The sequence below is a fragment of the Corvus hawaiiensis genome, chromosome 3 (assembly GCF_020740725.1).
Source record: "Corvus hawaiiensis isolate bCorHaw1 chromosome 3, bCorHaw1.pri.cur, whole genome shotgun sequence".
Classification (NCBI taxonomy): domain Eukaryota; kingdom Metazoa; phylum Chordata; class Aves; order Passeriformes; family Corvidae; genus Corvus; species Corvus hawaiiensis.
In genome coordinates, this window is record NC_063215.1 from 51,787,043 (window position 1) to 51,810,132 (window position 23,090).

The 23,090-nt window shown below is 37.9% G+C and overlaps 1 protein-coding gene across 1 annotated transcript in view; it reads right to left on the reverse strand.

Annotated features, from left to right (window-relative positions):
* Nucleotides 1-23,090, reverse strand: part of MAN1A1 (mannosidase alpha class 1A member 1) — a 143,193-nt gene that overhangs the window by 44,834 nt on the left and 75,269 nt on the right. The window contains exon 5 of the mRNA XM_048297920.1: nucleotides 16,000-16,094. Coding sequence (XP_048153877.1) covers nucleotides 16,000-16,094 — 95 coding nt within the window. The remainder of the gene's footprint in view (nucleotides 1-15,999; nucleotides 16,095-23,090) is intronic.

The window sequence follows — 23,090 nt, forward strand, 5'->3', positions numbered from 1 at the left end:
GAAAAGACTGCCAGAGTTGCTGCACCAACCACAATTTGCTAGGATGTATTTAAAACACATGAGCCTGTCAAGACTAAGAATTGAATCAAGACACTTACATTAATGGGCTTTTGACATACTAATACTCAATTTTCTTATACTACACAGAAACTGCACAACATGAACACCATTACAAGATATATAGCATATGGATACCATTAAAGCTCAATTATAAGGAATACTTGCTCATTTATTTCTCTAAGCACTACTGCAAGGAATGTAGCAGCAGTTTCACAGATGTCAAGTGGAAATAGTAGCCTTTCATTGAATTTGCTGAAAGATTGTTCCCTCCTATTAACTAATTTCCTCCTAAAGATGTGTCAGTGTTATAACAATAAAAACGTCATTTTAACATGAAGTTTAAACCAGTGAAGGCAAACTGCTGGAACAAACTACTTAGCTGTCTTGCTAACCTCTTTTTATTTCCTTCTCAATAGGTCTCACACTAGCCCATCACATACAAGTCTCATTTTGTCTTTACTCTCTGCTATATGGATTCCTACAGCAACACGCATGTATCTACGGCATTTACTGCTGGGGTTTTATTACTGCTTGTTTAATATAAAACAACAGACTACTCTAGTAAGTCTTTTAAAATTATATTCGGTTATACCACATCCTTCAAGCCAGGTCTACTCAATTAGGTTATGGTGTGCTACAGTGTCAAGGTCTGCTCATTAAAAAGAAGGAAACACAAGGACATTCAGTTTTAATGTAAGATTAGAGTGAGAACACCACATATTTTGGATGTTGGCTAGGTGCATCCACCAAACTCAACACTTACAAGAGAGCCCACATCTGCCAATTGGATAAGAAGTCACACTGAATGTTTTCCCCAACATAAAGACATGTTAGTGAGCTCCTACTCTTCTCCCTGTCCTTACAAGAGTCTGCCTGTAGTGAGCTAAAAGTCAGTCAGAGCAGAACACAATAATGAAAGCATTGCTCATTGGGTTATTCATTCTTAAGGTTGACTTGCCAGGCATTATGTCTCTACTCTCTTTACTACTTACTCTACGATAATCATTCCAAAATTATATGGCAATAGTAGGGAAAAAAAGCAGCAGAGTCAGCCTACACAACGTCAAATTGGCCCTGTGCTCTTCAATAACAACGTCAAATTGGCCCTGTGCTCTTCAATATCCTCATAAATGACTTGGACACAGGTCTGGAAGGGATGCTAAGCACGTTTGCAGATGATACAAAACTGGGAGGAACTGCTGACTCCCTCAAAGGCAGGGAGGCCCTACAGAGAGACCTCAACATATCAGAGGACTGGACAATCAGTGACCATATGAAGTTCAAGAAGGGAAAGTGACGGATTCTGAACCTGGGATGGGGCAACACTGGATGTATGGACATACTGAGGAATGAGAGGCTGGAAAGCAGTGCCTCAGGAAGGGACCTGGGGCTCCTGGTTGACAGCAAGTTGTACATGAGTCATTGTGCCCTGGAAGCCAGGAGGGCCAGCCCTGTGTGGGGGTGCATCAGGCACAGCATCACCAGCCGGGCAAGGGAGGGGATTGTCCTGCTCTGCTCTGCACTGGAGTGGCCTCACCTCGAGTGCTGGGGGCAGTTCTGGGTGCCACAATATAAAATAGACATTGAGCAAAAAGAGAGTGTCCAAAGGAGGGCAACGAGGATGGTGAAGGGACTTGAGAGGAAGCCACATGAAGAATGGCTGAAGGCACTTGGCCTGTCAGCCTTGAGAAGAGGAGACTGAGGGGAGACCTCACCACAGTCTACAGCTTCCTTGTGAGGGGAAGAGGAGGGGGCAGACACTGATCTCTTCTCTGTGGTGACCAGTGACAGGGCCCGAGGGAATGGCCTGACAGAAGAATTGAAGTTTTGCAGTTAATATTCCATACCTTTTAATGCTGTGAGGAAAAACCACAGATAGCTGCAAAAAGCCTTGAGGCATTCATACACGACTGAATTTGGAGGAGCTTTTGGACATCAGTACCCATGTCAGTTCTGCAACCACCCATTTTGTCAGCACAGCTGAATGAGTTACAGCACTGGATATCATTTAGGGTTATATTTTACCCTACATATCTACAAATTAATACTTTAATGTGTACTCTTTGTCAGTTGTAATATCTTGTAGTACATGAAAGCACACAAAAATAGTGCAGCTGATCTAACTGAAAGTTAGTGTGATCAAACTGATTTAGAGTACCGGACTGCCTAATCCACCACAGAATGACTACAAAGAATACATAAGACACTTAAAAAAATCTCCAGCTCTTTCTCCAAACAGCTGCATGTCATATAACTACTCTTATTTTGCCATGTGCAAACTGAGCTTTATTACTGCAAATGCTCATGAAAATTGTGTTACATTGGTGACTTCAAAGGAAAAAATCAGCAAATTTGAAAATAAAACAATTTAGAAACTTAGGATACCGACAAAATGGTTTGAAGCAGATTCAAACCATTCAATTATTCGAACAATTCAAATATGAATTATTTTCAACCATGTGTCTAAACAGAAAGAAAGCCAAATTCACTATATTCTTTATTAATTTCATTTGTTCCAAAGTAATTTGTTCAATATAACTAATGCAATAAACTGCAGTACCGCCTAATTGTTAATTTTGAAATGCAAGCTAGTTTATTCAATGAATTTTTTTTTTTTTTTGATATGAAGAACAAAACAGAATATTTCAGGGTTGCAAAACCACTGATATGCCCCTGGCTGCAAAACACAAATCAATAGCCAGCATGAGATGGTGACCACCACCATGCATTATTCACTGTCATTAATGTCAACCACAAACCTCAAGATAATTTTCAAGTTCCATACTTAGTGTTTGATTTTTTGTGATTGTTTTGTTTGTTTGTTTGGTTTTTTTTGTGTATCTGAGAGCTATGCATAAAGCAAAACCAATATGAGATCTGCATGAATCTTGCTCTCTTCCATTAAACCAACAGAATTTCCTGGTAGGTCCCAAGGCTGTTATTTGACTAGAGCCTCAGTAACTCACTCCCCCCCTCTCCCAATCCCTTATATATTTTATTGTCATTATAGAGCAGTCAAATCTCCTCATTTCTGCTTAAAAGATTTGATTTGGCTGGCTCTCTGCTCAGATTGAGCTGGATCAAACAAAAGACATAGATGGCTTTGCTTCACTTAGTTATCCAAAACCAGGTTTTGATACCCACATGGCCTGAGAACAAGCAGGTCAATGGTGCCAAGCAAATATCCACTTCTAGGCACTTTTGCAGTTACCCACAAAACACAGCACAGCAAGTAGGGAAGACTGGAAGAGATACTGAAGAAGTTCAACTCCTGAGCTGAACTAACCTACTTAATGAAGACACCCACATTGACTCCCTGATTTAATTATTCACAAGCCCTTAGGCATAACCTGCCCACCATTTACCTATCAGTAGCATCTGGTTTGGACTCTCCAGCTAATGCTTTCTTTTAAAGGAATCAATAACCTAGGGAACAAAAGCGTATGTCTGAGAAGTGAAAAACCAAAGCCTGCTAAATTCCTGGAGATTGTCTCAAGTACTACAAAAAAAGCTCTTCTGGCATTAAATGCTGTCCATCTTCTGTTGAAATTGTGTCACAAAACAAGCGAAAGGGCAAGATCCACTGGACTGAAAACTCCTGGCTTTTGGTCTCCCAGAACACCTTCTCTAATGCATTCCTAATGAAAACTTAAGCAACAACAAAATTCCTAAAACAAGACAAGAAAATTCCCCAGAAGTCTTACGCAAATAAATCAGGTGGCTTTAACTATCTGTTCATTGTGTGACAGTGTGAGGATACTGAATAGTTTTACACCATTTCCAGTTTCTGCTCTACAGAGATGCTTTGTGCTTTTTCCCAATCACTTGTTAAAAATAAGACTAAATATAAACCATATTGAGAAGATTACAATTCTTTGTAGATTTTAGTAGATCAGATTTGATAGCAGCAAAACCAGGCAGTCTGTTTAAGAGCATTTTCTCTTATCAATTTTGCTGCTAGGATTCTAGTTGTAATTTTTGTTCAGTATCATTTGATTTCCTAACAGACAAGAGGCTCTGAGCATGGGGTGACCCACAATAACCTTCACGCCTCATAAAGAAAGCAAGAAGGACACAAATACTCTCCCCTTCAAGTCACCTTGTCATGCTAATTCAACACACCTAGGTAATTTCTATTTTCTCCTTGCATTTCTGAAAAACATTTAGGGATAGGTTATGAAAAATGCCAACTAGTACGACCATTACAGTAATTGCATTGGTTACCTTTATTAATTTTTCAAAATTAAGTCAATAAGATTTTTAGTAACACCATTATATTACTTGATTAGTTTTGAAAGTGATTATCATAAGAACTCTATTTAATTGGAAGCATCTCAATTTACAGGATACATTAAATTCTCAGTAGCATTTTAAGATGATTCAACATATGCAGGTCAATTACCAGTAATCACCATTTCACGCAACTGCTTCAGAAGAAATTTCAGTACAACACTGGAAAAGAATAAAAGATGGTTCTAAAAATTACAACTGAGCCTCAGTTCTGAAAGATAAAGCTGAACTTCAGCTCAGGTTATTATGGTAAAAGACCATCTCTATGCTGTTAAAACCATCCTGAAATGCTAAAGATTATAAAAATCTGAGCAAAGATTAGTGAACAGTTGTCTACCTTAAAACAGATGATGATTATTTGTCAGGACTGCCAAATTACTGAAATGCACTAACTGCACTCATGACCAGCTGCACATTAATTACTAGATTAGAAAGTTGTAATTAATTTTCTTAATATCACTACACTGCTTTTCTTCCTTGAGTTAATAAAAACAGATCGCAATCAATCTTTGTTAATTCAAGCTGCAGAACATAACTGCTGTAGCTATTTCCATATGTGAAGAACACTGCATGCACAGTTCTTGCAGTAATACCCTGCCTAGAAGCTGAATCTTCTGACATTTTAATGAAGTCTTGTAATAAGGCAAATAAATTATAAATTATAATTTGACTTAGTATAGTTAGTAGAAAAACTACAAAAGCTTAAAAAGGAATTATTAAAGAATCTTCTTAATGACAAAATTTAGAAGTGGATACTGTGTTCCAACATATTTTGAACTGGAAAAGAGGGTTTACTCATAGTTGCATGGCTGAAAACAACTGCTGAGACTTTTAAAATTTCTTCATCAACTGACTGTCATTAGAAACCACCAAAAGTGCTCCAGACCTTTGCACACATTGCAAGAAATTTTGAGAACTAGTAAAGGAAAACAACTTTATAGAGATACAGAGTAAAGTTCACCAAAGTTCTCATCAAGAGCCTTCAGTTATAAATACAGCAAAGATAATTAAAGCAGCATTCAAACAGCATTTATTCTCCTGTGCGCATATCTGCATTAGTAGCAAGAGGTGTTTTTATAAGATGGAAAGGATTATTCATGTAAAATCACTGCGCCGTTTTTTCATTTTCCATTAGGCCCAAAAGGTGGTTTATTTCTCCAGCCTCATTACTGCTTAAAGTGTGTATTTTTTTTTTTCTCTTAACTTCCCTTCCTTTGTAAAAGATGAGTGTAGAAATATGAGAATTATGACCTCGTGGCATCCAAAGTGTTTTAGACTATTCTATTTTGATCTAATAGAAGTCTTCACATGGTCAGCTTCAGCATCATAAAGGGAAGAGCAAATGTCAGCAACAAATGATGGTTGAAAATATTTTTTATTTATTTATTTTATTTATTTCACAATGTTTGTGATTTTTAATGTTTCTAAAGTCTCCTGGGGAATGGTAAAGAACAAGTAATTTTGTATTTGTGAAAGACTAGAGATAAGAAAAGGGATTTTAAGAGAATGTATAGCCTTCAGCAGCAAAAGCAGATACAGGCTTTGTGTTATAAATTTTTTTCTCCCAAACTTCCCTAGAGGAGCCCAATTTGCCTTACACTGCTAAATGTTATAAACATTTTTTTAATATATATATATCTGTAAAACATCTCTAAGTTTGTGTTAAGGTATACATACACACCCTCCTCCACCCACAACGTACACCAAAATACACATAGGCTTGATTATCACTCTTTCCAGAATATTGAAGTGCTTCAATATATTTAAGACCTTAAGGAACAATGTATTAGATTATACAGTAGAACAAATAGGATTTATGGATCAACTCTTCTGTAAAGCACCATACCTTAAAGCAGTAACTTTAGTATATGTCCTTTTGGGGGACTGCAGAGAACCAATCAACTAGGTGACCTCAAGAACATTAGGGATGTAGGAAGCAAGGAGGTAAAGAAGGAGGGATGGAAGGGGGAATGGAAGAGAGGAAGGGAAGGAAATGAGTAACAGTCTGCCCAGAAGTCTCAGAAGACATATGTGGAACAATATTTGGTACAATTCCCAAATACTAATTTTCCCATGCTATCAAATAGAAACATCTGGAAAAAGACTCAGAGAAGCAACCCATAGATCTGGAAAACATGATACATCCAGGATTCAGATTCCTCTTGTGGAAGATGAGCAGGCAAGGACAGAATCACAGTTCAGTAGAAAAAACTATTAGAGCTGAAAATGATCACTGGTGTGCTTCTCCTCCAAAATAAAAATGGATTAGAAGAGGGGAGCAAGCATGGAAGAGGAGTAGCAGGGTTAGAAAACACACAAAGTAGAGCAGGATCAAAGACAGATTGCAAGAGTTTTGATTTACAGAAAACATACTACAAAAAGGCACTGGATGATCTCAGAACCTTGTACTAAAACCTTGCAACTTAGATTAAAGATCTGGATGTTTAAGAGACACTATGAGAAACAACATAGCTGTTTTCCAACCAAAACCTGTGCTGTTACATCTAGATAACTAAAAGTAACAAACACAGCATTACAGACGTCTGTTTTTAATGCTGAGATTACAGTTTAAAAACAATTAGGTGTTCTGTATTCAGCTGGGTGTATGAAGCTGGTCAAAAAGCTGAGAAAATCCAAGTAATGATCAGTAATTATGCAAGCAGAGAAGAAATTAATACTTCCATCATTTAGGATTCCTGAAAACACAGAAAACTCTTCAATTCTCACCAAATTTTAAGCACAATTGAACTATTAACAAATAATAAACTTCTGTTTCTGTTAAAAGCTAAAGCAAAAAATGAATCTGCATGAATGTTCTTATTATTCTGAAATAACAGACTGATTTCTAGGGGAAAAAAGATAACCTATTTTATTCTGATTTCTTATTTTAATGTCAATCTAAAAGACTAAATGGAAAATTGTACTGCAAGAGTATCTGACATATCCATGAAAACACATATGCTGTGAATTTCAGAATAACAGAAGATGTCATAAGCAATTATGAAGTCATCTTAAAATTAAGCATGCTTATAAAGATGGCATAACACACACCCCTCAGCACTGGTATAATGAAACTGAAAACCACAAAATTCAAGTTTCACAGTATTAATAAGATTATGGAGTGCTAAAAAGAGAAGTTAAAAATTCAGATAAGTAAAACTGTTATTTGTGATACCCATGATGCACTGGACCTGTGTCAGTTGCCAGCAGGGTTTCGGCTGTCCAGCTGAGAGGACACAGTTTGGTGGAGGTTAAGGAGAGAGCCTCTTGTATCAGCAGCAGTAAGAAAACATAAAACAATGAATACAGATTTACCAATACATACATCTATCTATGTGTTTATCTGAAACAAAAGATGTACTTCAAGAAGTATCCCTTTTTCAGCAGGAAAAAAAAATACAGTATTCTTTGAAGATAACAGCAGAATCTGTTCTCAGAAACGATATCTGAAAAAATGCAGTTAACAACTCCTGTTCATGCTCACCATTTTAGGATGGTAAGAATACAGAGTAACTGCAGTCAGCTATTTGCCTGGTCAACCTCAATCCTTATTATCTACCACATCATACAGATGCTTAAACCACTGTAGGAAAAACGCCCAAACAACCCCACACAGCCGAGAATTTAACCAGGTAGAAGTATCAAAGTAATTCCAGCTAAAATACACAAGCAAAGCACTTTGCAAATGCCTGCTCTCCCCTTCTCATGGTCATTTCAGGATTACCCTAATGAGAAATGAGTCACAGATTTTGCAGGCAAAATCCTGCAAATGTACACAGGTTATAACAAATACATAAAGTAAACAACTCATAAGTGGTTTTATAATTTGCCTGTCGGAAAATTCTTAGGTGGAACAATCCCAACACAACTATCATTTTTAGATGATCTGTTTTTTCTGAGGTGACTTGAACTGTGGTGGAAGTGACTGAGAAGTACTTGTGCTCATTTTATTTATTTAATGAAACCTGAAGTCTCTAGGAACTGACTCCCTTCCCTCTGAAGGAAGCCTCTTTCGACAGTAACATTTTGTCTAGTGTAGGATTTAATATACACAGATGAAAATTAGGTCATACACGATACAAGCAATTAAAAGGGTAATGATCTTTAACCAAGTGAAAAGATTAATGTGCCTACACTCAGGTGTCAGCGTTCCCAGCACAAGCAGTATAGACCAAGGAAAAGCAGCCCAGCGGGCCAGGCCCTGGGCACTTGATTTCAGGCAGGATAACTGCTCCTCAAGCTGCTTCACAGTGCCTTTGCAGTGTCCCACTCCAGTGGGAGCTTGTGCCTGTGTACATACCAACGTGTCTCATCTGGCACTGAGCCTCATCCTGCACATGTTCACAAACAACTCCAACTCTCAAATATGTCTGGCAATTCAACACTAAGGGTTCCCTTGCAGCTCCTAGGCAACGGAAAGGTATGGCATACAAATAACTCCTGATTACCTGCCAATATCAAGGCGATAATAGCACTTATCCAGCTAAAGCAAGAGCATGAGCAACAACCTTAGCCATATGCTAATTTATAAAATCCTATTTTCAATAAATGAGATTTCAAAAACTTGCAGGGGAGCAAGAATGGTTTTAACTCTCAGGAAGCAAACTGAGGATCTGATGCAACTTTCCCACCTTATGTCACTGCATTTCAGTGAAGGACTGCTCACAACCAGACTGGTAGGAAATTTGATGTCCCTGCTTGGTACATGCCACCTATTGGCATATGCCATAGGTGACTGGAGTGAACTTCCTAGTCCTGATTTCTTCTAGGGCAAAACACAAAATAGTTCAACCGTCTTATCCTCCCCCTTTCCAGCACAGAAAACCTTTATATCTTCTTTATAAATAACATACCAAAAAAAGCAATTTCCCATTTTTTCAAGCCTTCAAGACAAAAGGCCCATGAAGTAGAGCCTCCAGTAACAAGTTGGTTTATATGGGACTGTCTGGCAGAAGGTTTGTTTTGTTTTGTAAAACAACATTAGCTATTGCTAGCACCACAGAGATCTATAAAGTGTTTGTAATCGTACATTTTGTGCTGAGGAATACCATTACTAATACTCACACAAGCTTTTACGGAGATAAATAGTATGATAATTATGAACTTGCAAGTATCTATACTCATTTTACATTGAACTAATAAACTGCGGGGAAAGAGTGTTTAAACTTAGAATCTGGGACTAGAATCTTTCTTTTGGCTATAAAGAAAGCACTTAAACTGAGAAGGATATTTTTCAGTAATAATAATAGGTCCCAAATTCTTCCTGTGTTATTGCCAGAGGGCAGCCTCCCACACAAATTCTGCATTACAATATTGAATTGAAGCTGCTATTTGAGTAATACAGCCTATCATTATGGGCTATCACCAAAATAATATTTTTCTTGGTTCTTTTTCTTTCTCGACAAAGAGCCACATTCCTTGAACTATCTCATGAAATTTTTGTGATATTATTATAAATGAGATTTTTTTACATTGCTTAATGGTAAATCAGACATCACCACAGGTCAAATATACTGAATATTGAACATAAAGCACTAGTCATACAATGCAGAACTAGCTACTCATTTCAGGTGAGGTGATGACACAGCAAGGAATTTCAGATGAGGTAAAGACATGGCAAGGAGTTTGTTTCCTGTGGTGTTCTAACATGTCCTAAAACATGGAAATTTCTAATCTTCTGTTATTTTACATGCATAACTATTTTTCCTGGTTGCTTTGCATTCAATACTGACTCAAGAAATGTAAACTTGTTTATGAATCATGCAATGAACTGAAATGGCTGTGCTGAAAAAATGTACCCTTTGCTGAAATCATCCTTGTCACTAGTTACTTATAAATTAGGATGGAATTAATTTCTTCATCTCAAGATGTTAGTGCTTTCAAATAATTGTGCAAGGTCTTCATTAGTCCATGGAAAGAGATCAGTATGTCCAGACAGCAGATCATTTTAGCCAAAACATATGTTTAACACAAACCAAATAATTTTTAGAGAGGTAAAGTTCAGCTAGGATTACCTCATTGCATCCAGTGCTAATACAAATCCACACTGTGACCCAAATGCCTGAAGGCAAAAGTCTGCTTTCCACTGGTCTGTTTTGCTACAGGGGAAATCTCAGTGTTTAATTCAATATCCAAATCCTTTTTTGTTATTATTACCACTTTATTACATCAGTGGAGCCATTTGCCAAAACCACACATGCAAAGCCGTTATAAAGGATGTCTGCTTCTTTTAGCTTTTTTTCTTAGGTAATTTTGATTTCTTCCTCTAAAATTATGCCAAAATTAGACAGAAAGGATATAATTAAAGATTTCATCTAAACACAGCTTCTGTATGATCCTACAATAACGAACTGTGCAGACAGTGTAAGTTTTTTCTCTCTAAACTCCCTTTAAAAATAGGTTTATTTTTGCCAAATACAGTCAAATTTGAAGAATAAGCTTTATTTAACTCTGCAGTCTTTTTTAAAAAACATCTAAAATTTAATTTATACACTAGAATTAATAGTGCAAACCAGAAAAATTAAATTATCCATCCTGGTTAAATCTCTGCAAGAAAGTGCTTCTTGTATCACTTGGACAAGTAAAAGCATGAACTGCTAATTCTGTAAAAAAATATAGTATCATACAAACAACTTGCAACAAATATTGCAAAATAATGCATCAGTCAAACAATCACATTTCAGGCATTTCTTACGGTGTAAGACGGAGAATCAAACTGTCAAAAAGGTTTACTGAATTTACATGTCTGGATCCCTTCTTCATTGTATTTTCAAGCTTTCTGAATGCATTAAGATTCCTTTACAAAATTTAAAGGTATGTACTCGTAAGTGCATTGATTATGATGTTTTTTGGAAGATGTCACAGAGCACAAATAGAACCAATTCTATTATCTGCTGAATTCTTTCTTTAAGAGTACTGGAGTTTTTCCAGTGAGGTACCACACACTAAAGACATTTTGAAGACCATAAGAACTCAAACATGTTTTGAAATTGGAAATTATTTTGAAACTTTGAAGTATTTTCAAGCAAATTCTGTTGTTTACAGACCAACATTTCATACTTCCAAAGTGATTGGTTTATTGGCCACATTTCCATGTAGGTGGAAAGTGCTGAGAGAGAAGCTCCTTTAAATGCCTGCAACCTTGAACACTGCCACCGGTAGTCTGAAATACCAGAATGAGTGTCTCATAAGGGAACACCACCTGTGAGTCATCCTTCCAATCACTGTAGCATTTTAGCATAAAACCCCTCTCCGAAGCAGCCAGGTTCTGCTGGGCAAGCTGCAATGGTGGGGAGAACCATCCTATTTAGCACTACTGTCACAGAACAGGTATCTTAGCTGGTGGTAAAAAGTTGTTAAAAATAAAAAAAAACTATGGGTGAATTTTTTATTGCTTTTTAAATTTTTTCCAAGTGAGGTAAAAAACTGTTTTTGAAGCTGTGCTATGGGTGTATCTTCTCGCTCAAAATACACATAGTGGCCGCAAGGGCTCAGCAGCTCCCAGAAACTCTTGTTCAAACTGAACACTTTGAGACCTGGAAAGACCTGTGGCATAACTTAACTATGCTGTATAAAATGTAGCAATTTAAAAAATAATAGTAATTTTAAAAGTCAAAGGAGGACCTTGCTTTAAAACCATGCTGACAACATCCCAACGGCATAAATATTGCAGCTCTGCCACTTCCATACTTGGTTACTTACGAATGAGTAACTACATTGTGCAAACAATTTAGCAAGGCCCCTGCTATCTCACTTCATAAAGTATGTTATATTGAATACAACTCAGATCCACTCTTAATGTACAATCAATATTAAAGTGTAAAAGGCAAAGAAACCTGAGCTGACATCAGACACAGCAAACATTCTACATTTATGTCAAGTAAATCTTACCACTCCCTGTGGTTTGATTTCAATACAAATTAATCACATGTATTTCAAACTCCTCTTTTTTAACTTCTGTTAGGCTTCCCTGCCCTGACCCACTCCAGCTACACCTCACAGCTTTTCCTTCTATACAACACTTTCCATGGTCCCTAAAGCCATAAATGCTTTTACATAATTTAGGTTTGTCAGTGAGCCAGAGAAACAGGCTCAGTATCACCCTTAGCCACAACAACACTTATGAACAGGCTGGACATAAAAAACCCCCCCATTTCCAGTTTGTTATGTTTCCAGAAATAAAAATATTATTTACTCCAGTTGAAACTTTTTCATTAAGGCAAGGCATAACTATTTTTCAAAGTTTCAGATGCACTTAAAGTTTATATGCTACATTGATTCTTCATAAAAAGGCAGGCACCTTAATGCCTAACAGTATTGCTACATCACAGCACACGAGGCACAATAAATAACCTTAAAACTACGCAACTGGTCAATGTGTAGAGAGAAAACATTTCATGGAAAATATATTCTTTCATGTAAGAATGCTCCTGGGTTGCTTATTGGCAAGTAGTAATGTGGTCATATTGGAAATCGTGACAAAAACCAGATACCGGTCTGCTTTGAAAGGGGAAAAAAGTGACATAAAAACAAAATTTCCATCTGAAAGAAAAAAAAAAGCACAGAATTTTATACTCAGATGTTTATTCCTGATTGATTCAACAGAATAACAACAATCTGGGTCCTTCTCTGTATTTGACAGCTGGGCATCATCCCATAAATACAAGCTCCATACAGCTTCCCCTTTAATAGTTACAGGGGTAAAAATAAATAGATATATTAAAAAAATTACTTGATACTGCAAACTTGATGCAAGTCTGGGTATTTGTTAAGATTACTTAACTCACTAAGCAAGTTATAATTTCATATTTTTTTCTTTTTATAGATCTGAGAGGTAAATTACAGAAATACAGAAGCAATCTGATTGATCAGTCACATAAACTACTTAGAGTTTATAGAGAGAAAGAGAAATGACAGCTTTAGCATGGAGAAGCCAGATTGTCACAGCTTACTAGGAAGAAGAAGAAAAGGATCATGAACTAGAAGTATTTTAAGAAACTGTTATAGCTGGCGTTTTAGAAGTACTGAAGAGGAAATATCTAAACAAAGGATTTGTGTGAGGGAGGAAAATAAGTAAGTAAGCAAATAGAGAAATGAAAGTGGCTTTGCCAGTTTGTGCTTCTTATCCCCAAAAATAAAACTCAAACCTGTATGTCAACCCACCTCTGCTTTATACACTTCTTCCTCTGCACCCCCTCTTTGCACCCCTGTTTTCAGCCAGAAAAGTCCACAAGTGCTATACCATGCTATTTACTTAAATAAGCAAGTGAGCCATAAAAGGAATTTCAAATTCTGCAGCACAAGCAGAAGTGAAAAACAGATGCTGAAGATGAACTGAAAATACAGGGCAACATCAGAAATATGGAAGTGCAACTGAAACTTTAGAAAGAAAGAAAAGGAAATCCCACTACAAACCACTGATCTAATTACTTAAATTGTACTTTAGAGGCCAAAGGAAGTTCTACAAGCAAACATACTCATGAATTGGCAAGTATTTTTAGCTGAAGAATAGTACAATGAACTTTTTATCATATTTGATAATAAGAGTTCCACAAACAAGACAGTAACTGTCCCATGATCACTAAGTAGTAAGGAAAGAAGCAGGATGAACTAAAACAATGGAAAAGACAAAAAGAATAATACTTCAGGTGGATGTCTTTGGTATGTGAGGACACAAAAGCACATCTGTATGTTTATACACAGAGGCATGCAAGGAGAGAGCAAGTCTGCTGTGATGATACAGGACAAGCAGAAAAAACCAACTATTTTGTGAAGAACATTTGCAAAGTTAAACAAATACCCAGCTCATCTCTTAATCCAGAAATAGTAATTTAAAAATAACCACTGACACCCATAATCTATTGTGTTTTCCAGTTTGAAGCATAAATCAAAATAAAATCAAATAAAATACTAATGAGAAATGAGGCATATTAGATACACAATGTATGCAGGCTTCAGAGGCTTAGCATTTCCTAAGCCTGGATGACAGCGTATTTGTTTACTCACAGTATTATGGAAGAGTCATCTACTGAAGGTCAAAGCTAGGCAGATGTGCAAGGATTCAGAATGAATAACCAAGAACCCAGCATTTAATGTCATTTTTTCTGCCACAGCAAAGGGAATTATCTCGGCAGAGATCCTCTTTCACTTTTGTGCCAGGTAGGAAAAGAATCCCTTTTGCATTGTTTGCAGCTGACATCTGTGGTGGCCCACAGCAGTTGTTGTGAGAAGGTAGGAACAAACCATAAAGATCTATCACATAATTTGAACTATATGCAAAGAGGACAGTTAAGGAGGGATTTAGATATGGGCTATATAAAAGACACATTTTTAGCCTGAATACCTTAAGCATGCTTAAATATACTATGTAGAGCAAGGTATTCTTGTGTTGCAATTACAAACATGTTAGGGTTTTGTATTCAGAAGTTTCTCTAACTGCTTAAAACCAAGTAACACACCTAAAGCTGCTGTTCTACTGAACTTGTGCAGAACTGACTGAAGCCTGTTGTGAAGAAATTATTAACATGCACGTAAGTGACCAGCCAAAGTCCAAGGATCATCACCAGGCAGCAGTTAATCAGCCCCTTCAATGATGAACAAGTTGAGGAGTCACTAACTCCCTCCTCCTCATGCACACAGATGTGCTTTTTCTGGCTTTCTACCTCACTGCTGTTTGAAAGGAAGGTGGAAGATAAGCCTGTCTGAAGTGACATGCCAGGGATTTCTGTAGGATTGGCCCTGAGCAGTTTACTCTGAAGCCTGAAGCAAACACAGCCAATCAAGCAAAACGTCAATGTCCATCCTACTGTGGGGAAAAGGTGCACTCATAAATACAGAGCAAGCAGGGAACAGTGGAAGATGCTGACTGTCAAGGAGGCAGTCACTCAAGAAAACACATCACCAACACATGCACGTGTGAAATTCTTTTTGATTCACTTTCTTGTGATGAGTGACGCTGGGGCTTATTATCAGTACGAAGAAAGCTGATGTGTCCTTACAAATACACAAATACACCCCACAGGTGTCATTTTCGACATTCTTTGCTGAGCAGTGCAAAGAAACCATTTTCTTTACCAGCACCATAACATAGGTAGCAGTCCTGAGTTGGACCAAGGAATTGCTGACATGTCTGGAGCCAGATAGTGGAGGCAAGAGTGACTTCAGGAAATCAAACATCTCCTACAGCAAACACAGAGCAGCCTTCAAACCACGACTGCCCAAAGCAAAACCACTTGGGACAGGGTACAAAACAGTGAGTCTCTGGTAGCAGGCAATTCTCTTGTTTCTTGACATGAAGGACATGCTGATACCACATTTGTGAACAGGTTAAAATAAGAGTACAAAGTGGCTAGAAAACTTTCAGAGTAGCACATGTCCTACTGCTCTTAGTCTACCTAAAACAACACTAAAAGGACTTCAGGAAGAGTGATGAGCAACATACTAACTGACAAAATCACAGCCTGTTCTGAGATGAATAAATATATTTCTGTATGCATTCTTCTGTGTGCAACATATATCCACTTAAAATTCCTAATTTAAAATGTAGAACCAGAAAGACAAAAACTGTGCAGCAATTGTAATAGTTCTGTGGCAAAGATAGATTCAACATAACTTTTATGTGTTCTAGTCACCAAAAAGCAGCTGTTTTACCTCTTGATATTAAGCAATGCCCAAGGTATCCCAGTGGGAGTGTTGAAAGCTGGTAGCAATTTCTCTCCAAGCTCCACTGCCTTTTTTCGGAAAACCTGAAAGTTAAGAAGAAACCAAGTATTGGAAAATGCATTGTTGCTCCAAGTAAATTACTTTAGCTAATATAATTATTGAGCATATGGTACAATCCATCTAAGCACAATGAAGCATCCCTGCTCCTTTAGAGTGACATCAAAGGGACGAAGCAGCACAGCCTGTTTCATTGCACCTGGTAAGGAGAGAACTCACACAGCAGGATCACACAGTGACAATGCCCAGACGACCTGCTCCTGGCATGAGCACCATCAAACCAGAGCCACCAGTACAGCCAGACCTGATACTGCCGAGCAGGTTACACACTCCTGGCTGCCCCTGCCAGGTGCCCTGTGCTCAGGGAAGGGGCCATGAGCCAAGGATGCTGCTGCATCCTGCCTGGCTGGCCGGCAGATCCCTGCCCCAAGCACCACGTCCTCCTGGAGCGTGGGGATGCAGGCGCAGGAAGGCCACCTTTGCTCTCTCTGAGGTTTATTAACAGGGGTTCAGCATGCTGTGGGAGCCTGGGCTGCATCGCCACGCACCTGCTGTACTGCCAATCTGCTGCACGGGCAGTCTGTGACAAAAACACCCCCACACAGCACCAAAAAAATAAACCCCACACATTTTGTAGCGCTACAGTCTTTATGGACTCAGCTGGCTTATATCCAGAGAGTGTCAGTGCCACCATTAATCAAAAAATTGGAATATACCCCTGCGGACAACTGAGACTTAACTGATATGCAGCATCTAAAGAGTTTCAGCTTTCACTTCAAAAACATGAAGCAGAAAGACCCCAAATGCTTACCATACGCCCACAAGAATGACGGACAATTTAACAAGAGGAACTTTTATGTCCAGGTAAATAGTTAAAAAGCTGGAACAAAGAGGCTTTTGCTTTCCTTCAACTGCCAACTTAGCTCAGGTTACAGTAACTTTACTGTTTGTGCACTGAGTGCTCTATTTAAGAGAATTTTTAATTAGAAGCAATATTGTTCCAACTTAAATATAGAAACCTACTTAGTGATTTCAATATGTGGATGTTCAAGGCCTATTTGCTTGGAATTACACTGGGATCTTGTGCAACACTGAAAGGGATTATCCCAGGTGTAGTAGTCAAAATAGCAAAGTCACCTTCATTGTTCTCTCTTTCTAATAATGGTTCCTTTCAATGCATTTTTTCTCCTCAGACATATTTATGATGAACTTATATTTATTTATATTAGAAATCAGTTTGTACATCTGATGCATCTTGTGGTGCAGCCATGCCTATATGTTTATGTGAATATATAAAGACATTTGCTGGGCAAAACAAGGTAATGAAGAAATTTCTTTCCACAAAAATAAAATATAGTTTGTAAAATTACTACTTTCTAAAAGCCATATCGAAGGAAGGTTTTTATTATTGAAAAATATGTGAGCAGGAGTGAATATAAAACTCTGGAACAATCATGTTACCATAAAGAAGCTCCAGACTATCCCATCCCACGGTCTCGCCATATGATACAGATCTCAAGACTTCTGTGGCAACAGTCCAAGATTTAAAATTACAGTAAAAGATATTTTGAGGGAGGTTAAGTAATTTCAAGCCAAATTATGTCTGGAGTCAGAACACTTTCTTGAGTGGATTGCATCACAGTGCTGGGAGAAACTTGAAGCAAAGCAGCATGGGAAACAATTTGCTTGGAAATCCCTTCATAATCCATGATATTTATGACTTCCAAGTTTACCAATTATGTGGATTCTGATGAGAATTAGCTATGGATTTCTGATCTTTATCCAGCACATAATTCAGTGTTCCCAAGGGTTAAAGCCTTGGTGAACAACCAGAAACAGTTGGTGCAGCACATAATCACCTCTTAGCAGATTGCCTTGGGAGAAGCAAGGGACAGTAACCCACCCGGAGCGCACAAGCTCTCATTTCAAAGCCACCTTTTTCATCTTGGTCTGCTGAAGCCAAACATATCCTTTGCTCTTTTAGCACAAGAGAGGCCTCCCTCAGCCTTTCACAGCATATGGTGTGATCAACTCATCAGCTTCTCTGCCGTGAGACACTGAAGTACTGACAGGAGAGCAGCTACAATCATCCTCCTAAGCGATGGGCACACCAGGACCCAGAGTTTCTGTAGAAGCATCTGCTGCACAGCATAAACCCTTACCTTTAGCTAAATGTAAAAGGGCTAGATAGATATCTTATGGAATGTTGTTAAAGGTGCCATATGTATTCTTTTTAGATGTTTATGTAAGGACAAGAAGAGATCTCCACTTCAGAACACACACACACACACACACGCACGCACACTTAACTACAGCAGAGGCAGCAAGGCTCAGAACCTGTTGTACCTTGCAGGCTGTATTAATCCTTCATCATTAAAAAGATTACATGTAAGCTCAGAATGAGATCTTTTACAATAATTGCTTCTGGAAAAAAATGTGACACTTTAGCATCTTAATTTGATGTAGAGCAATAATGCTTTACTTTCAAATATTTCTACCAACTCTATCATATTTTTAAAATTCTACTGTATTTATTTCATAAATAAACAAACAAAATTCTTTCAAAATAAAAACTGTCTATGTTATGGAAATGTCACAAACAATGGCTATCAAAAAATAAACACATGAGATATAAAACAGTAAGGAAGTATTGTTCCACATATGGATGTAGAAGGAAAATGTAATTCAGTCCTGACAAAAATAGTGCCCTAAACACCAACATTAGAATATACAGTGAAGCCAGGCAGTCTAACTTCTTCATTGTCCAAAATGCACCTCTGTCAATGCAGTAAATAATTTTCATAGTAGGCAATTAGGAAAAAAGAATTAAAAAAATATTTTTAAACCATTGTACAATTTCTAAACAAGTGCTGAGGTGAAGATGCACTTGTTTACATGAGAATTTCAACAGGTTATTACTAACACATGCTAGAGATTTTCCTTCCTCTTCCAAAGTTAAAAATAAAAATCAACTATGGACGTTGCCTAATGTTATCTCTAGGTCTAATTTAACATGGCTGAACAACTGACTGCTAAATCACTATCTATGAAGGAGAACAGCAGAGACAAGAATGACAAGAATACAACAACACTGAAAGACTGAGCACAATAAATTGTAGCCTCATGCAGTAAAATTATACTCCATCAGCAAGGGTAAAAGGGTGAAGAAAAATCAAGGAACCACTTTATTTCTCAATTTGCAACTTTACCAGTTAAAAAAAAAAAAGATAACAGAAAAAGCAGGTGCCGCAATTATTGCACATCATCCACAATGTTCACTGTATTTTTCTTTTGCAGAAACTTATAGTATTGGACAAGAAATAATTACTGTGCTGGGTAAGATTTTTTGGGGGGCAATGAAAGTAAATAAACAATAGGAACTTCTACTTATTATCTCTACTTCTAACATGAATTTCAGCTTTTGGCAAGCCCTGATCCTTCCCCGCTATCACCCAGTAAAGTGATTGTTTGGTAAGCACAAATTATGACAGCCATTACTGAGAAGCACAAAGCAAAGGCAGAAATGACAGAGCACAAAAATGAGAGACATTATATATAATAAAGGAAAATATCTACTGCAAAATTTCCTATCCCAGTGGTTATCCTTAGAGCTTCAAGGACCTTTCCTGGCTTTTCCTCATAAATGCTCATCCAGCAGTAATGAAAGATTACTTGAAGTATTCCAACTGGATCAGACCTGGCAGAAGCTGTCACCATCCCATACCTGCACCCACCCTTCAACTCACGCTTAGTTAAATATTTATCTACAAATCTAAAAGTCTACAAACCACTCCCAAGGCCCCCATCACTTTCTCCAATGCTCTATGATACCTAGACAGCATACTTTTTGAAGAAGGGGGACTGTGGAGTTATTTTACCTGGCATATTGGCAGTCCTTTTACCAAGTGGTGCATAGAGTAAGCCACACTCTGTGTCATCAATCCTGTCTTTTAAACTGAGGATTCACAGCAAAGTACCATGACTACCTTTAAAGAGCAATAAAGCCACTAAAAATTGGACTGATATTTAACTCAGCTAAACACCATACTACAACAAAGAAAATTATTCTATGTGAAGCACTGTGGTTCAGGAAAGAAAATGATAACTTAAACCAGTCAGAAACACATTATCAGTATGTAAATATATAAAGTTGGGCAGGATATGGAATGTTTTCTCAAGCATTTTTGCTAGTAGTCAGGATGCGAGATAATTCTCTTTTTAAACTCTAAGGCGTTACTAACATTTTTTAAAAATATAATACTGATTCTCACTGTGTGACGGTCCCGTGTAAGATGGACTCCTCCCTGAAAGTAGAGATTCCTTCACGCACTGCAGTCCTACTCAAAATTACCACTAAAGCAAATTAGGTACTTACTATAATCATACAATAGATTATATAGAAGACGGAGTTACTACACTTTCTATTTTAATCTCTGTTTATATTAGTAGGCTGTGAGTTGTTAAAATAAGCTCAGGGCTAATGAAGCAGCCCTTTCATTGTCCTTTGAGTTACCAATCTTGAGTGCCTTACAAACACAAAAGTCATGTCAAACCACCAACCATTACTCCAAGCCAGCAATTCTTTGAACAACATTTGAGTAAGCACTGGTACGTAAACAAGAAAACCACCTCACTGCTGCACACACTCGTCTTTCCTATTGCTGCCTGTTCATTCCATAGGCAACACACATACCAAGCCAGGGAACAAGACATTATTTTCTCTCTCATCAGATAGCCTTAAATATTTCTTAAATACATGTAAGTATTTTTGGTCTTCAAAAGAGAGAACAAGCGAATGAACGAAGAGGTCATACATCCAGAACTGTGATGCTCATGTTAGAACACCCAATGCCACAATCAATCAAATCTTGCAGATTCTTCTGTCCATTAACAAATCTTATTAGGGAAAAGAGTGTTCCCACAGAGAAACAAGGATCTGCCTGCAAGGATGCAACCGCAAGGCAAAGACCAGACTTGTCATCTGGTGAGCACTGGCTTTCATTATAGTGCAAGAATGTTATCTCCTCTGAATAAACAAAAATGTTTCCTCTGGCTGGAATTACAAATCCCTTTGAAAATGTCAGATTACCTCATTGTAGTTTTAATTGCTACTGCTAATCAGGAAAAAAAGAAAGCACAGGAAACAAAAATCTTAGAATTGCGTATGAGGGAGGTCTAATTTTAAAAAAAGCATAACATGGTACAGCATCATAAATTAAAGAACAGCCAGAATTCTGTCTTAAGAAGTCCTCCATATGAAGGAAACCAGAAGTTAAAATTTAACACCAAAGGAAGCAATACTATATTTTAATCTTTTTTTCAATTAACAAAGACATTTTCTCAACATTTCTAATTCTATCAAATTAAGCATTTCTCATTTTTGTTTTTATATTTACGGATAAAAACTGACAAGTCACTAAGTAAGATTTATTGCTTTTTTTCCTGTACCTGACTGCCTTTCCCAGTAGGGTAAGGAATGAATATTTCAGTGCAAAAGCAGAAAACGAGAGCAGAAAAATGAACAGGGACAGGCCACTTTCCTGCTCTTCAGACCACTGAATAGAAATCCTCTCAGCATAACAAATGTTGATTTGGGTTCAAAATGATCTGCTAATAAAAAAAGAACTCTCTCAGAACAACTTCCAATACCTTCTTTATTGAAAGACAATCCAGGATTTTTGCTATATTTACATTTGTTTTATTTTTACAATGAAAACTAAAAATGCTACAAAAATTGTGGCACTCCACCTGACGTAACAAAATACTTGAAATAGAGTAAGCTGAATTCTGCCACTATCTGCAATACCAAGTGATACCACACCAAAGTGCCATATTATTTGAAACCATCTCCTATAACACATTTTCAGTGTTTATGACACCTGGATAAATTGCCCAGATGCTGGCATTAATCCATCAGCAAGTAGTGCTTTTACAGTTACTGTCATCTTGACACTAGCAGGTGGCTGTGAGTTTCATTTTATTCAGTCCTCACTCCCAGCTGAGTTCAAGTCAGTTATGAATATTCTGTGCTAAAAGGTGAGGAGACAATTAATAACATTTCTGGAAACAAGCACTGTAATGAGTCACATCAGTCTGATCATCAGTGCCAAGAAAAGAAGCCAAATGGCCTTCAGTGAGGACCTTCACAGCTGTAGAAGTATTTTTGTACATCTAGAGCCAGAAGTGTCAAGAGTGTGTTTTGAGCATTTTCCCCAGGAAACAGACTGTGTTCAAGACCAACTCCCTAGCTCTGGGCCAGCCCTGGTCCTGCTGGACTTGAGCATGTGAAATGCTACACCAACACAAGCCCTTCTCAAGCACAGGACTGCGCCCAATCTCAAGTCTTCCTATCAGGATACAGAAGAGGGGGACAGTGCATTCAAAACAAGTTGCTCCACTTGAGGCTACACCTGTAGCAGTCAAAGATCAGTCAGAGCTGATCAACCCAATGGCACACACCGACAGCAGTCAGCATCACACGCTTCACCATTCTGAGTTTTGGGAAGGCTTTCCAGTTTGCAAGCGTAACGTCAAACCCAAAGCACCTTTGCCCATCTACACAACTTTGCTCAAAGCTGATAAGCCTCCCCTCAGTCCCCAAGACCAGAGGGTTGCTGATGGCTGAGTGGCATAGACCTGGCTCTTGTGGGATTGCACCAAGCTGGAGCCCTGGAGCTTGGCTGGATGTGAGAAGTTTCACTACAGAGGCAATGTAGTGCACTTCACACCCTAAGGCTACCCCCATTTCCTGTACAGGCTAAGCCAAGTCCACCCTCAGGCACATCCTTACACTCAAACAATTTGGGGAATGATTTCTGAGGTTTCCCTCTCATTAAAATTCTCAGAGTAGCACTAGTTTTCATACAGATCCCTCCTTCACACATATGAACAGCATCACAGCTGAATAAAGCAGGACAAACTCTCATTTAAAAATAAAGACAATAAGCAGCCATTCCCACAATCCTTCCCAGCATCTGCCATCATACAGTGCTGGGCTGGAAAGTGTTAAAAGACAAATGGTT